The sequence below is a fragment of the Anastrepha obliqua genome, chromosome 3 (genome assembly GCF_027943255.1).
Source record: "Anastrepha obliqua isolate idAnaObli1 chromosome 3, idAnaObli1_1.0, whole genome shotgun sequence".
Classification (NCBI taxonomy): Eukaryota; Metazoa; Arthropoda; class Insecta; order Diptera; family Tephritidae; genus Anastrepha; species Anastrepha obliqua.
This window is the reverse complement of record NC_072894.1, coordinates 1,589,487-1,607,370: the sequence shown is the minus strand read 5'-3', so window position 1 is coordinate 1,607,370 and position 17,884 is coordinate 1,589,487. Positions and strand designations below refer to the sequence as shown.

The following is a 17,884-nucleotide window of genomic DNA, read 5'->3' as shown; positions in this document are numbered from 1 at the left end:
TATACATAGTTTTTGAATTCGAAGTTTTCCTTATCATTGCAACTGCCATAATATATATTACCATATACATCCTAATTTCGATTTGAATATAAAACTTTACTATGCATTTAGCACCCCTTTCATTCAACTCAACAAGAGGAGGTTCTTTGTACGAGTAAACGCTACAATTAATCCTCAATTCAAACGATGATATCCTGCTGAGAGTATAATGACGACTCCGTTTGAAGTCACCAAACCATCGTTTTATTGTTGTTTCTGATGGAGCGGAGTCTCATAACACTTTGCAAGCCATTGCTTTACTTGAACGGTATTTCTTCCCATCAAAAAGCAGTGTAAAATAAAAACACGAAATTTTTTTGATCCATTGTTTTGAAAATAACAGAAATAGCGTCCCTCTTAGCACAATAACTCACGAACTAATGAATCGAATATCATGAAATTTTAACAGCTGTCTTTTTAAGATTAATACTAACTGAAAAATAGGTGAATGCAATAAAACTAGTGTCATTTATGAGTTAGGCCGGGGATTTTCAACGCATGTGTTACACTTTCAGCATTCGTTCATAAATTTCCTTTGCTTTTAAACCTTTTAAACATAAAAATTCAATCACTGCACGATACTTGATTTATTCCAATGTAGAAAATACTGTAACACGTCTATACAGTGGCTTTATAATCAAAGAATGAATCGAGAGATTGAAATGAAACTTCACATACGTTCATATGAAAAGTGAACCAACGTAAAAACGTAAATACCTATGTATATACATACTCGTACTCGTATGTATGTACATGTATTTTGCGCTGAAACCCTTTGTTGGTTGTTTGGCTGAGCTCCTCCTCCAATTTGTTGTTTTCGTCTTGACAGCCTCCAAACGCCAGATAGTTTTTTATGAGGAGCTTTTTCATGGCAAAAATACACTGAGAGGTTTGTCATTGCCTTCAGAGGGTTGACCACTATTAGAAGAAACATTGCATTTTGGTTTTCGTGCTTACAGCTGGTCTCGAACCCGGGCAGTACCGAATAGTAATTAGGCATCAAGCCATTCGGCTACGGCGAGCGCAAAAACTAAAAAATGATATAAGCTTTTATTACAGTGTCTAACAAAAGCGTGACCGGCAAAATTCAAACTTAGAGTTTCGTTTTGGAAAAAATTTAAATGCTGGTGTTTGCAATGCGCGTTGTGAAATTTGTTAGTTTTGTGAGAAATTTAGAAATTGTTTGATTTTAAAAAATGACTTCTATACCTCTCCAAAACAAGATCAGAAGATTATTGGTTTTTTTGTGACAAAGCCGAACTTTTCGTTGGTTGAAGCTGAAGCAGTTTTATAAAAGAGGCAGAAGACCTCAAATTCAGAAACACATTGAAAAAACCGCTGCTCTCACTATCACACATTAAAAAAGACTTGCATGGGGCAAGGAAAATTCAGAACGGAATTGAACCGTAATATTCACAGGTGAATATTTGTTTTGAGCGAATAGTTGCGTACGTCTGTCCTGGTGTTCTTCTGATAATCGACAACTTCAACCAACTATTAAACATCCAGTTCAGGTTCATGTTTGGGGCTGCTTCTGCGAAAAAGGATTCGGCCGTTTATTTGTCTTGCCGCTAATTTCAATGATGAATAAAATTTACCAAAAACCATCATAGGCATCAGCTGCAAAGATATTTGAAAGAACTAGCTAGCTTTACAAGAGGACAACGATCCCAAGTATCGAAGCCGAAGATGTATACAGTGGAAACAGAAAAGTGGGATTGATATGCTGGATTAGGCTTCACAGATGCCTGATGCCACCCCTATTGAAAATGTTTGGACAAGAGTTAGGCAAAAACTCAAAGCAAAACAGATATGGACGCCCAAACAGTCAATACAAATTAGGCTGATTACTTCCACACCGTGCGCAGACATTAACACCAAGTGTATGACACAACACAAACAATCGAAACCAAATCTTAAGGTGTAAAATTTTATGATAGTTGAAATTTCGTTCCAAATACTACATAAATGAAAAAGGAAGTTACCTTGAAGTTTTTACTAAGAAAAATAAATTAAATTCAATTTTATGATGAAATACAAAAATTAAATAATACAACAAAAAATATATTCGAAGACTAATAATAATAATTACATAGGGGGTATTCCCCTTATTGAACGGAAAAAAGTTAAAATTTAAAATGCATATTTCGTGTTATATTAATATTAATTCTTGTACCGTAATATCGCAACCGTGTTTTACAAGTACCGTATTATACGAGGGACGCCTGTATGTAAGTTATATAAAATCTATAGATACATCTTTTCGCATACTTAATGACAGAACCAACTGGGGAAAATTCCGCCACCATATTGACGATCAACTTATACCAAATGTGATATTAAAAATGCAACTTGACATTGAACGTGCCATTATCCATTTCAACGACGTAGTCCCAGAAGCAGGGATCAAATCGGCACCAACGCAAGCATATAAAACAAATACAGCAGCAACTGACATTTCTATGAAGAAGCAAATTATTGAAAAACGAAAGTTAAGAAAAAGATGGCAAAAACTAGATCACCTGACGACAAGAGAAAACTAAACTTAGCCACAAAAATTCTAAAGGATACTTTAAACAAAAGAAATAACAAGGAAATCGAAAACTATTTATAGAATCTGATTCCCAATAAAGATACAAACTACTCTCTATGGAAATGTACTAAAACATTAAAAGCCCAAATAAAACATCAACCACTACTAAAGAAAGATTACAATTCATGGGCGGTTACAACAGAGGAAAAGGCGAAAACTTTAGCAAAATACTTTGAAGAGGTTCTATCAAATGACGAAGAAAAGAAAATTGACAACCAAAACAACTACCATTATGATTTTACAAAAATAAAAAGGACGAATACACACGAAATAAAGGAATAAAACATCAAAAAAGGAATAAAACATAATAAAAAATAGTTTAAAAAAACTAAAAAACAAGCTTTTACCTACCTATGTACAGAAGGTTATGAAAGTGAAGCAAAATGCATCCCACGCTTTTAAATCTAATTTGAATTATTCTATTTGTATCTTAATTTTTGTTATAATTCTGTTCTGAGGTAGTTGACTATGACTGATCGTTCGATTTGCTATTACTTCATTATAGGTCTCTTTGTCATTAAAATTTTATTTCTTCTTTTTAGTTCGATTAGCAATAAAAGCGTGTTTTTTAGTTTTTTTAAACTATTTTTTATTTTCTACTTTTTAGTTCGATTAGCAAAAAAGCGTGTTTTTTAGTTTTTTTTTTAACTATTTTTTATTATGAATGAAAATTATTGTTATCATTGCAGTCAGTGAATTAATGATTCGATATATTCGTGTTATATTTAATTCCTTTCTTATCGACTGTGAGTCTAAAGCTATGCAGTTATCGGTCGTGATAAAGAAGTAATCGGGATGAAGAACTTATTTCGTGGAGGGAGCCTGAGAAACGGCTACCCCACTCCTGAAAAGGAGAGGTAACAACAAAATATACTGACATAATCAATATGTTACATACTTTTTCCCATATAGATCATTGATTGAAGGTCGAGCCTTGTTTTTCTGAATGAAAATTATTGTTTTCATTTAGTCAGTGATTTATAGTCCGATTTAATTGTGTTATATTTAATTCCTTCTTTACCGACTACATGTCCAAAGAAAGGCCAGCATTGGCCTTGACACAGAATAGATACTCTCAGCACAGAAAAAGGAGACCGTGGATTATATTGACACAATCAAAACGAGATGTAAAGTTCCAGTTTGGGGTTTTTAGTTCATTTTTGTTGTGAATTGTACTTTAATCGATAAAATTTTATAAATGAACTTATGGTAATGATAAATTCCTTGTTTACTATACTATACTTTACTATACAAAGTGAGAATGCAACTACCCTGAAAACGTTTTAGCCTTCTATTCGCACTGCAGTGCCGCGTGCCCGAGCAAGTTCGAATTCGAAAGAGTAAGTCGTAGACTCCCGAAATCAGTAAGAGTAACTCGGAGAGTGCAGGCATGCGCAGACCGCGCGTTAGCTCTGTCTTTCTTACTCTTCTACAGAAGATCTAAAAAAAGAAAATATGAATCCTGGCAATCCTAATAAGGATAATGGAAAACTTTTATCAAATTGCATTGTCATCGGTCCTTGATAGGTGTGCAAAATTCCAAGTCGATCAGATTTTTAGAAGCCAGTGAAAATGAAGCTCAAAGATTCCGTTACATACATACAACCCGAGCTAATAAAAGTGTGTTAAAAAGCACCCGGATATGACGTGATAACAGGAAAAGCATTAGCGGAGCTCCAACCAAGGCATATATATTTTTGCGAAACGTTTTTAATGCAATGTTTCGCTTGCAATACATTCCGAAACTCTGGAAAGTGGCAGAGACTATTGAATTACCAAACCGGGTAAAGATCCAACTACCGTATCCTCTTATACACCAATAAGCTTACTACCGACAACATCTAAAATTGCTGAAAAATGACTGCATGATCGACTAAGCCAATTTCTGAAAAAAAAAAAAAAAAAAAAAAAACGTATAATACCGGATCCTCAATTTGGATTTAGAAAAAAAAAACATTCGACTATCCAACAGATCCATAGAATTACAAATAAAATCCAGTATTCTTGGGCGTAGCTAAAGCGTTTGACAAAGTGTGGCACAAAGGCTTACTTCACAAAATAAAAATAATGATACCTTTTGACTACTATCTCATCATAAAAAGCTACCTAACTGACCGAAGTTTCTATATTAAATATGACAATTAATGTTCAGATATTCATCAAATAACAGCTGAAGTCCCTCAAGGAAGCGTTCTTCAACCACTGTTATATGTTTTATTCAACGCAGACATACCACCTCCTGACGAAACTAATTCATCAATTGGAACGTTCGCAGACGACTACTGGCATCGGACAAAAGTTTAACTATCGCTACCGAAAAACTGCAGCGATACACAAACGCAGTTAAGGAATGGTTCGATAATTGGTGCCTAAAAATAAATGAAGACAAGCCCGTACAGGTTATATTTACTACCAAAACAAAATTTACTGCAGTTTCAATTAAAATAAATGGCAAAGCAATTACACTTCAACCAACTACTAAATTCCTTGGAATACATTTGGATTCGAAACTAAATTGGAATCACCACATAAAGCAAAAGATCAAACAAATAAAAGAACAACTTCGACAACTTCTTTGGTTAGTCAGCAGTAGTAGTAGTAGTCTGTATAGTAAACAAGCTATTAGTGTACAAAACTATGATTAAACCAATCTGGTTATATGGACTACAGGTGTGGGGAACGGCTAAAAAGTCTCATATATTATAGTAAAAATTCAACGACAACAATCGAAGATTCTTCGAATTTTGACCATGTCTGACAGGTACACGAAAAAGATGACATCCACAGGACTTTTAATATAGCAACAGTAGTCGAAGAGACCAAAAAATAGCAAGAAGGAACTTTGAAAAAGTACAAGAACACAATAATGCAGAAATCAACAAACTTCTGGAAAGGGGGAAAAACACTGAAAGACGCTTAAAGAGAACTCGACCAAGCGACTTAATGAATGCTAGAAAATAATAAATGTGCAAAGGGAGTTAAATTGCTGTTATATTGTTTTACAATTGTAATTATGTAGAGTGAAACTTGTATTGAATATTATTTAATTGTATATTATTTCGTTTATTTTAATTTTATCGCTCTGGCCCTGGTCTTCAAGCGATGTATGTAAATCCTGGCCAAATTGTTAAACAACGTACTTAATGTCAATGGACAGATGTATAAAATAAAGGGAAGAAAAAAAAATTATCTCGAAACTACTTTTTTCTGCACAGACGAATGGAAAAAATAAACTACTCAAATTTTGATATATTTACTGAACAACACCAGCGACTATGGCAAAAATATTTCAATAATTTTTATGCAATAACTACTGGAAAATAGATTATTTTCGGTACTCAAAGCTCAAGAACGTCAAATGTTGATCAAACATAAAAAAAATTCGAATTTCGGTGATATCTGTATTCATATAGATTAATAATTTTTTGTCTTTATTTTAAAGGTAAGTGAAATGCAAAATATCATTTAAGATCATTTTGAAGGGCTGTTAGCTTCAGAGGCATTTTTTTAATAAATATGTGTACATCTTTTATTATAAAATCGTATTTGTTTTTTGTATGCGTTTTAAGTTCCTATTCTAAGTTTATGTTTACCTACAAAGTTTAAGCATTAAAGGTAACCACACAATCCGGTGCATAAGTCTTGAATATGCGAATTTCGGTGCGTTTGCAATATATAGCAAATGCATGGATTTTGTTGTTGTGTTACCATGGCAATTTGTTATTTCACAAAAAACAAAATAACTAAACTATTCACGTTTGCTAGACTATACCTTTATTTTGTTCTTAATAACGTTTGTTCTTAACGTTTTGCAATTCACCTGAATTTTTTGGATTTGCTTATCAAACCCTGTTTTTCAGCCCACCCCTAAGTTCTCTAATGCGTTGATTGCAATGACAACTTAATTTTTCTGAAAGCATCACATTGACCTCTATAAGGATTTCATATATTTAAATTTTTCCATCTCCACTAATCGGCTCAACTCCATGATAAGTAATGCAAGCCCAAACCATCAATATCTTATCTCCATATTTAACTGTCTTCACAGCCTCTTTCGGTTGTGACAGATTTTGAAAGCCTTTTCACATATTGTCGACCCAAGGTTCACAGAATAGAAGGCTACGACAAAGGGCTGTCCTAAATTAATTTGCATCCAATGACGACACATAGAAATTAACTCTGATTGGTTGAGAAATTTGGAGGTTGCGGGACGTAAAAAAATTTAAGCAAAGCAATAAAAACGTGGTGGCCAAAAAAATGTACAAGCATAATGCATGAAATAAGATTTTAGTTACACAAATTTAGTTATGGCTTTTGAACATTAACAATACAAAGGAAATTAGTAGATTTAGCTGAACCTTGATCAACATAAAAGTAAAGTAGTAACAAACAAAAATTTTATAAAATGAAGTTATTTCGTTATTTGATTAATTTTGTGCCTCTTAACACTGCTGTAATCCCGAAGTTCAGTATTTAATTTTCTAATAAGAAAGTACATTCGAAAAAAGAATTCTCTTTATATTTTCCGTACAGTTGACGTGCTTTGTCGTCTCAATAGGTTTTTCTAAATAGTTCTCAGAAAATGAAAGTGCTTCTCGATTGATATCCTTAAAAATTGTATCCAGAGCTCTTATATGTAGTAACATATCTTCGTTCGGTTTAGTTAAACCTCCTCAGAGACGTGACCGATTCACGTGAATGTAGGTAGCTTTAGTAGTGCCAATCGATTTTTTAATATGTGACAAATGCAGCCTTCCAGGTTCTGTAAGTCATCGATCTCCAATGACTCTTCCTCATTATATAAGATGATTCATTGATTTCACTTTCCGGTTGCTTGGATAATGAACATAGATGTGTTCCTATAAACGAAATTTACATATAAAAATGCCTTTCTCGTAATCATTTTGGTAAATAGCGCACTTGATTTTAATTCATTTTAAATAACTTAAAAAACGCAATAAAAGCAAAGACGCCAACGCAAGACGGCCAACGATGATTTTGCAGGGGCAGGGGGTTTTTAAATGAATATTTTGGAATATGGCAACTCCAATAGTTACTACAACTAAGGGATCAAGATGGAGGGCATAGCTGATGACTTAAACTTGTATTCTATGAACCTTGTTGTCGACCTCTAAAGCTGTGTGTAAAGAACGATTTTACTTTCATCGCTCAGAAGGCTCGCATATTTCTCCATTTCGGTTTCTTGGGGTAAATGAATATTGTTTAGTAGGAAGATGAGTTTGCAAGAGCCAAAATGAGAGTCTTACTTTTTAATTCATTGTTGAACTTTCACATAGCAATGCCCTAGGAAATTCAAACACACTAAGTTGTGCGTATTACCCATATCTGTACATGGGTATGCGTCGATAACTTGCACACATTATCCACTCACACATTCAGTATACAATTTCTTCACAATTTTTATTTTAATTTATTAATGACATTAAAAACAAATAATATAGGAGCCCATTTTAAAACACATTACTAAAATAAATTGCAAATGTACGCAGTAGTTATGGTAGTTAAATAAAATATTTTTATGCTGTGTTAAATTTAAATTCAGTTATGTTTTTTTCTTTGTTTTTTCAACGAACCCGTTTTCTACCCATTTTAAAGGCTTGGCTGAGCTTCCGCTCATAAGTGCCTCTATGTAGTCTTCATTTTATATTAATTCTGCAAAAACAAAATAAACAAGCAACACTCATAGACAATGAGAGTTATAGCAGAAGGAAATTTAATTTTAGCACATAAAAAGTGGACGATCTCAATAACAATTACGCGGGATCTTAATGAGTTGGGGTGCAATGCGTGTATCAAGTTTTGACGAGTTTTATAAAATCGATATGGAGATAGATACGCGGATTTACCCAATTGTGGGCGAGGCACCGCCCATCATTGTACCAAATTTGCTTCCTTTGTAAAAAAATATATCAGATTTTTTTTAATTACCGTTATATGGCAGTTGGCAAGCTTCATTGAAATATCATACATTTATTTGTGATCGAGTTATCGTGCACACGGGCGGACGGACAGACATGGCTAAATCGACTCCTCTTCTCATTCTGAACAATTTGATATGTACATATATGGTCATTAAAATAGGTACGCTGCCTTTACCTATCGATTTCCTTGAGCCACTCGGAAAAATTTAAAACTATTATTGAAATTTCGAATTTTTTACAAATGAAATACATCTCTGCTTCGTTGTGAATTTAAAGGACCCGTTATATTAAGTTGTTTTATTGGTTGCACAGATTCGGTTATTTTCATAAAGTGTAATTTTGCGTGGCCAGTAAAATAGGTAATTTGCGGATAACTCTTGCAGTGAAAAATAGTAAATGTAAGGTAAGTAGCGAATTAGGTAGTTCATTTACTAACAAATAATTCATATGAATTTCTTTGAAAGTTGGGTGGTGTGCATCATTGAGCAGTTGAGGAGCAGAGGCTAGTTGTCAATTTTCGAAAAAAATCGTACAAATTTATAGCTGAGTCACTTGGTCGGTCCAAAAATGGTGTTGTAAATGCCCTTAAGCAAACGACTTGCACTACTGATAATTTAATTATTATCCTTGCCAAGAGGGATCCTTTTAAGACATCAAATGCCATTGCAGGAAGTTTTGCTCAAGAGCACAAGTCATGGTGTGGACCCGAGGGTGTGAAAAATGTTATAACATACTTTGAAGCGATGAAACAAAAATACATTTATATGGAAATGATGTTGAAAAACAAAAACAGTCAAGCGCAGTGGCGGCAATCTAATGACTTGGGGATGCTTACTTTGATATGGAGTAGGACCTATTCACCTCATAACCAATAAAATGGACAAATTTATTTACAAGGACATACAAGTGATGCTACTATTTCCTGAGGACAATACGTCACTTCAGTGGCTTTTTATGCAAGATAATTACCCAAAATGTGGCGGCCGCCGTAGCCGAATGAAATGGTGCGTGACTACCATTCGGAATTCACAGAGAGAACGTAGGTTCGAATCTCGGTGAAACACCAAAATTAAAAGAAAAAGAAAAACATTTTTCTAATAGCGGTCGCCCCTCGGCAGGCAATGGCAAACCTCCGAGTGTATTTCTGCCATGAAAAAGCTCCTCATAAAAATATCTGCCGTTCGGACTCGGCTTAAAACTGTAGGTCCCTCCATTTGTGGAACAACATTAAGACGCACACCACAAATAGGAGGAGGAGCTCGGCCAAACACCTAACAGAAGTGTACGCGCCAATTATTTATTTATTTATTTTTTATCTATTGCTAAATCGCACCTATTTTAATGACCACAGTAATATTTCCTTTTTGTTTCTATTGTCACTAGTTTAAGTTCCAAAACATCCTTGAATTATTATTTATAATTGTTATATAATTTTAATCTATGTATGAAATAATACAATTGAATATCTGGTGGGCTGGGCACCTATTATAATAACCGTATGTGTAATTGTCTACATAAATCTCGATGCCTTTATGTTATTACATGCAACCGTTATGTGATTTAAATGGGCACAAAAGCATTCGATTATTATATTTTTTTATGATGGTACACTCGTCTCCAAGATATGTTCACGGTTTTAGCAATGTAGCATGTTTAGTTTGTTTGTGAGATGCATAAATAAGACAAGTGTTTTGCGTATTCGGCGATTTTCTACTATCGAAAAAATGTATCAAAGAAGTTGCGTCAAATTTTGTGTAAAAATCGAATGAAGTGCTCAAAAACACTTGAAATGTTGACAGTGGCATACGGTGAGAGTACTCTAAGTCAACAAAATGTTTACAAGTCGTACAATCTTTTTACCGAACGTCGAGGACATGTGAATGACGACGCTTGATCTGGACGCCCCAGCATCAACAGCCGATGAAAATGTTGAGAATATGAAGAAAATTATTATGGAGAATCGTCGAATCACAATTAGAGAAGTTGCTGATGATGTCGGCATATCGGTTGGCTCATGCCATCCAATCGTTTCGGAAATTTTGGGTATGAAGCGTGTGGCAGCGAAGTTCATTCCAAAATTGCTGAATTTTGACCAAAAACCACGTCGCATGAGCATCGCTCAGGAATTGTTGAATGATGTCAACGATGATCCAGATTTGCTTAAAAGAGTCATAACAGGTGACGAATCATGGGTATATGACATCGAAACTAAAGCCCAATCGTCCCAATGGAAGAGTCCAGGAAAGCCAAGAGTCGATAGCTGAAAGTCGCCGAACCCGCAAAACTCTTGTCTTATTTATGCCTCTCACAAGCAAACTAAACATGCTATATTAATTACTAAAACCGTGAACATATCTTCGAGACGAGTGCACCAACATTAAAATAAAAATAATCGAAAGTCGAATGTACGTAGCCAGCCAAATTTGAAACACCCTTATTTTTTGAACACACCTCATATACTTAACTCTGTGTTTGTATCAGCCCAGTCGCGATCGCTTCACACCAATACTTAACACTTACTAACGCGTAACACGGCAGTAACTGTCGCGGCGGAAGTAACGATTGTTGGATTATCATACTAAAAACGAATCTTCCTTGCTTCTTGCCAGCGATTATTACCTACTCGCTTACTTTTTAAATAGTGAAATATTTTGTTCATGCAATGCTTGGGTCTACACATACAGTATATGTAAGAATGTATATACTTCGAAGTATCATGTTTAACATTTTCAGGCTGTTTGAAAGTTATAGTACGAGTATCGTTAAAAATAGCACTTTTAACTATTCTTATGAAAATAGCTGCATGTTTTGGTTCCCCACATACATAAGTATGCTGATTCTTAATTGTATTTAATCGTTCGATTATCTGCTTGTGAATTGAACCGCTTTTAAATTCACAATGAATTGCGAGTGCATTATGTAAGAAAGACTTAGACTTAATAGATTTAATAGAACTTTTAGCTCAATTGACGATGTACGAAGTACTTCGTTGAAACTTGGAATAAAACTTTGCTGAAGCTTTAACTAAAATTTTAGAGAACGAAACAAAAACAAAGATAAATAGCATAACTCACCATATATGTTGCAAGTTTACTCTCTGAAGGAATACCGTTCGAAGGGGGGAAAAATATAGGATCCATTGCAGCTGTATCTGAAAAGATATGCAGAGAATTATATAAAATATGTTGATATACTTATGGCTATAAGCAACCGTGGCAATGAGCCAATTTTTGTAACATCGAACAGAGAGGAGGTCCTGGATATAACACTGGGGCCGAGTCGTGTCCAGTGAGGTTAGTTGAATACAGTCAGTAGTTGTTCAGACTATGGTGGACAGATTTTTAGAGGTGTGACCAAGATCAAACCATTAGCCGACGACTCTCAGCGATTTCGAACAAATCAGGTAATTGGCTATTGTAACGGGGGTTATGACAGCGGTTTGTTTACGAGTAAACTGAGATTGTGTTGGTGATATACGAAAAAACAACCAGACCCTCTTCATGCGGCTTCGTTGCTGTTTGAGCAACGACTGATTGGACGAGTGTGAGAATACTTGTGAAAATATTGTGCAGAATTCGGCTGCCGAATCTCGCAAGTGACGTGCCAGCTAAAGTTCCCCTCACAATTCTCTATTTCACCATAGTTAAAGAGCAAACCATGTAATCTATCAGCTTTGGTCACTTCGTTACCAAACAACGATTGGTTGGAGAAGTGTGTGAACATGTGTAAAATTATCGAATTCTACCTAACCTAAAGTAAACCAAAAATGCTTGTTTGTATCTTTATCGTAATTAGCAAGGCGCATTCATTAAAGAACGCCAAAAGAAAATAAAAAGGAAAAGGATGAACTCTGTTGAACAGCCGACAATCATTTGAGACTTTTAGTCATTTCCTTTTGTGCTGGCATCCGAATGTACACGGCGACAGAAAAACAAAATCAGCTGAGCTACTAATTTTTTTTAAGTCTACTTCTTATTCTTCGACTAATGACCTCTAACTGCAAGTTTCTATTCGGATCCTCTGAAGTGCAAGAGGATCAATTTTAATATGCTAGTGATTTTTCGTTTTTTTCTTCTCGTTTTCTTAGTCCAGCAGCTACGTCAATAAATGGAAATGAACTCAACCAATGGCACCAACGCATCTACGTCATTGTTGTTGTTGTAGAAGCTTAAACATCCACATGCATCCCCATTAAATTCATTTTCGTTCGTAGAAAGGTCCGCCGCCAATTTAGAGGAATGACCACTATTTTCAGCAAACTACACAAACTCTACAACAGAGTTCAGGTATAACGATGAGCGAATCCTTATGAGAATACGATAAGCGTTGCAAGGTAATACCACGCGAGCAGTGACGTCAATGCTCATTTATCCCGAAGACGTCCGCAAAGGGATGACAGAACTGGAATTCAATTTCGGTCGGCATGATTTGTTACTACGCGCGCACAATGTGAATACCACCTGATGAATTTGACTCTTTTAGAGCAACTGATAACGAAGCTATCAGACTGGCAGAGTGGTTTGGCTAAGGTTGGGTCAATCATTGCCTGTGTCGCTGATATATCACTTCGCTATACAATTATCATTGCCACCACTGCGGCTAAGTATAAATGCAGATCGACATTTGCAACCAGCGGCAGTCCAGTACGACGTGTATTACACAGAAGTGAGTAGCATCCCACGTACTTATGTATGTTGCAATCAGTTGCATGGTTTAGTAAGTTGTCGCAGTTTTCAAGCACTTGATTGCGATGCCAAGTGGTCGTTCGCCAAGCAACTTGGTTTGTGTTTTTGCTGCCTGCAATCACAATTCAATGGTACAAAGTTATTATAAAACTGTAGGAAAATAAAACCAGTCTAAAAGCAAAGCAATTGGACAGTATATTAGAAAACCTATAAGACGTTCATCGCTGCTGATTCTGTTATCATATTTACGTCTACACAAACAAATATAGCATAATTTGTTCCGCAAAATTTAAAAGCACTGTGAGTTCATTGGAAAGTTTGTATAAATATACCATAAAAGGGGGTTTCTCTATTTCTTTTCAACAAAATATATGAAATATTTGTCGGAATAATTTTTTAAAGGTCAATAAAAAATTAATATATTCTTCGTCTTAACTTTGATTCTACAACAACATCATTTATGATCAGCGAATGATTACAAGACCAGAGTAAACGCGAAAATAGAAGATTTGCAATGGGTTTCAAACGTAATAGTGTGATTGCATTATATTTGGCTGGAAAAACCAGTGATTGTTTGTGAGCTGGAGCACCTTAAAGTTAATAAAGTTTTTGTTTATCGCACCATTACTCGTTACAATGATAAATCTACCACCGGGAAACGTCATGGAGGTGATCATCAAAAGACTGCAACGTCACGCGAAATGGTTCAAAAAGTGAAGAAGTGGTTTGGGCGAAATCCTCGATGAAGTGCCAACCAAATCGCGAAAGTACTCAAAATATCTGACCTTAGCATCCGCCACATACTGGAAAATGATCTCAAAGTCAAGCCTTATAAGATCCAAAAGGAACATGATCTCATACCAAAGCAGCAACAAGTCGGGCTTGAGAGAGCGGAGGAGTTGTTTCGCTTGGCCGAAAGCGGTCAATTTGCGAACATTGTGTTTTCTGACGAGAAAATTTTTCAAATTGAGCAATTCGTAAACTCCCAAAACAGAGTTTATTTGACCGACCGTTCATACGAGAATTTGAGTCATCGATTGGCCATCGGGAGGCAGCACCCCAGCCACAGCCACAGGTAATAGTTTGGGACGCTGTAATCGCAGATGGGCGCTCTCCAATCGTTTTCAATGAGCCTGGCGTCAAGGTAAATTCGAAATATTATCGGGAAAGTATTCTAGAGGTTGTTTTGAAGCCGTGGGTAGACAGGCATTTCGGTGGCAGGTGGCAGACCATGGAGTTTTCATCAGGTTTCGGCACCGTCTCACAAAGCTCGAGTGGACCAAGAATGGCTAAAAAAACTGCACTTTCGAACTTCATAACGTGGTCATATCGAGGAAAAGTAAATTGACTCTTAATTTTGTATTATTTTCACACATTTTTTACTTTGAATTGAATAAAAGTAATTTTCCAAACTAAATTTATGGACTTTTTAATTTGTTAAACTTCGAGTGTCGAACCCTGTAAGTTCCTATCGTTCCGTTAAGGTCTCAAGGGCCCTAACAAGCATCTGAGCACGGCTCGTTGCAAATATCTGGCTGCATAGTCACGGGCTCTCGAAGATCGAAGGGCTATCCCTAAAAATCGGTAAAGCTTTTCGCGAAAAAATCGTAAAAAGAAACTTTGGAAAACCTAAACAAATTCACTTACAGTAAAATAAATGTAATAAGAGGCACCTCATAAATTATCGTAGGGACTCCACTCAAACTTATCAGCACTCTAATCGCACAAATAAAATATTGTAACTTCTCTATTCATTTGAAGTTTTAAATGAATGATTTTGGAATAAAAAGCTATGTAATTTATAAGTATTTAAATGATAGAAATGCTAACAAACTAAAATATTTAGTTTTGAAATAGAGAAAACTAAATCAAATGCCGAGTTCGAATCCAGATCTCTTAGAAATAATGTACACGAAGCAACTCTTTGGAGACATGCATACATACGTATGTCCACATATGTATGTAAGTATAATATTTACTAGCAAATGAGTGCTATCACTGGGCACATTCGTTGACGCCTACACGATGTTGAGCAAGTGACACACTTACGTTCGGCTGCACTTTGGATCTGACTTAAAAGTATGAATGATACACACATTTTGTAGCAAACATTTAGGGCCAACTAACCGATCACCTCAATATTTTACATGTATTAATGTTTATGCATTTGTTAATATTAAGAGGAAGAGAAATAACTTTCTAAAGCGCCCTGTAAACGTAAGGCCATAATAAGGCAAATGGTATGAAGACGAAGTTAAAGAGCTTAGTAATTTATGTGAGAGAGCGGGGAGCATCAATATTGCCAATAGCCACTCTTTCCCCAATTCGTACATTCGTATTTGCTAATGGAAGGTAAGACAATTTGCAAACAGTTACACCCTAACTTTAATTTTATAATGGTTAAAAGAAATAATAATTAAATAAATGCAATGTGTGATAGTCGCTTTATAAGCTTTACGGCTGTTCCCGAACGCTGTCGGGTGTGGTCAGCCAAGTCATGTATATGCCTTCTAACATGCCTACGAAGTGGCTCAGTCTTCAGCAAAGGCCTATTAGGGTGATTCTTACGGTAACACATTCTTAACTGGGACTATAAACAACAACGCCTCATTATGTAGATTAAGCTCGCGTGTTTATGGTACTAAGTGCGACACGCTTTACGGAAGCTATGTTGATGTGTAGCTGAGGTCAGGTGTTTCTTGAAGGCCGGGAGTAAAAGGGCTTTAAATGCCATCCTTACTGAGGAAAGGAGAGATGTCGGGCAGTGTGACTCCCCTTGGAGGGTGGGTTCCTCAGATATCAGTAGTGTGACCACTCTTCCTGCTTCACACTTTTCAGGGATAGTAAAAGTGACAATGGACAGATTGAAAACCTTTGCACGGTAAGCGAATTCCGTTAGACCTATGCTTTTCAACATAAATATGTTTAGAACCAGTGGCTTGGAATCTGACTGGTAAAATTCATTAGAGTTTAACTCACTTAGCAAACTGATCCCTAGGTCTTCATCTTACGATATTTCCATTTCTAGAGTGCTGAGCACACTTACCTGCTGAGAAGAAGTTATTTAAGAACGTTGACATTTTTCACCACAACACTCTGACGAGTGAGGGGATTGTCGGCAGCGTGGAGTTTTCGCCGCTTTTTGTCTTCGTTGATGCAGTAATCCTGGCCGAATTCGTTTAGGATTTTTATATTTTTTATTTTAGTTGGTATTGTAGTTGCTTTTATTTAGTTTTGCGTTTTGCTGCTGTTTTTGTTTTTATTTGTACTTTTTTTGTTTTATCTTTATGACTTGATTTCGGTATTTTGACCGTCGTTAGAGCAAAACTGCATCATATTTTATTATGGTCGGTTGATAAGCGAGTGTTCTGACAAACTTTGTGTACAAAAATATACACACACATATGCATTAATATACTTATATACATATGCACGTATGTGTCCAACTACAAAAGATATAAATTGCACACTTTTCCAGTTCGCACTTAATTGTACCAACAAAGTCGTACAAAGAAGTTGATCAATCAGTACAGATTCACGGAAATTACATTAATTGACTAAATAGAGTTTTGATGTTTTCTAAGCACATACATTTACATAGGTGTGTATGCACTTATTGCGTAATTATCTTCGAAGCGTTATAGCTTTAAATGTATATACATACGTACATATATCATTACGTATATTACAAATAAATAGTATACACACAGTGTCGTGTAAAACAAAAGCTCACACAATTTCAATAGCCGTTTTTATAAGCAAAAAACTCAACTAAACAAACTTGTATACCTAAGAGTATTTACACTAATATCTGAGACATAAATTAGGCATTGTTACTTTATTATCCACGAAATTATAGGAGTAATGCAACAACAAAAACAATATATGTATACTTCAATTGGAAGTGTGCAAAACAAAAGCAACAAATTATTTAAAGCAGCAAAACGAAGGGTCGCAAAGTCCAATAACTAAAAAAAATATAAGATCAATCGATTAACACTGTGAAACAATTTGAGGGTCATTGTCTGGGGGCGGAATGATTCCAATTCCGGGTCAAAACACCTAAACCCATACCTATACAAAATCTTTATACAAAGAATCTGCTGGCCCACAGAAAAAAAGGCATAACATAAAAAAACCACAAAATCCTTATCCTTTAATACAGGTATATTGTTCATATACACATATGGTCATTAAAATAGGTACGCTCCCTTTATCTATCGATTACCTTGTGCCGCTATTATTGAAATTTCGCTTTTTTACAAATCACATCTCTGCTTCGTTGTGAATTTAAAGGACCCGTTCTATTAAGTTGTTTTATTGGTTGTACAGATTCGGTTATTTTCATAAAGTGTAACTTCGCGTGGCCACTAAAATAGGTACTTTGCGCATAACTCTGGCAGTGAAGAATATTAAATGTAACGTAAGTAGCAAGTAGCAAGTAGAATTATCAATTCTATGACAAATTGAATAAAAAAGTCATTGACAATCATGGTGGACACAGTGGTTATTGAGTAAATTTCGATAATTTAAACAGCATTTTTAATAAAATCTCTAAGTTCTTTTTGCATCGTATCTATTTCTAGGTCGTATCAATTTTAATGGTATCAATATCCGTTTTGTTT

At 35.4% G+C, this 17,884-nt stretch overlaps 1 protein-coding gene across 14 annotated transcripts in view; it reads right to left on the bottom strand.

Annotated features, from left to right (window-relative positions):
* Positions 1–17,884, bottom strand: part of LOC129241991 (PAN2-PAN3 deadenylation complex subunit PAN3) — a 43,545-nt gene that overhangs the window by 15,997 nt on the left and 9,664 nt on the right. For 4 of the 14 annotated variants that reach the window (XM_054878535.1, XM_054878547.1, XM_054878539.1 and 1 more), the window contains exons 2-3: positions 16,306–16,705; positions 11,649–11,725 (exon numbers count right to left, since the gene is read on the bottom strand). In XM_054878535.1, coding sequence (XP_054734510.1) covers positions 11,649–11,725; positions 16,306–16,339 — 111 coding nt within the window. In that variant the 5' untranslated portion in view covers positions 16,340–16,705. Of the gene's footprint in view, positions 1–7,163; positions 7,492–11,648; positions 11,726–16,305; positions 16,744–17,884 lie in introns of those variants that run through there. The other 10 variants (XM_054878541.1, XM_054878542.1, XM_054878543.1 and 7 more) reach the window with 5 other exon arrangements.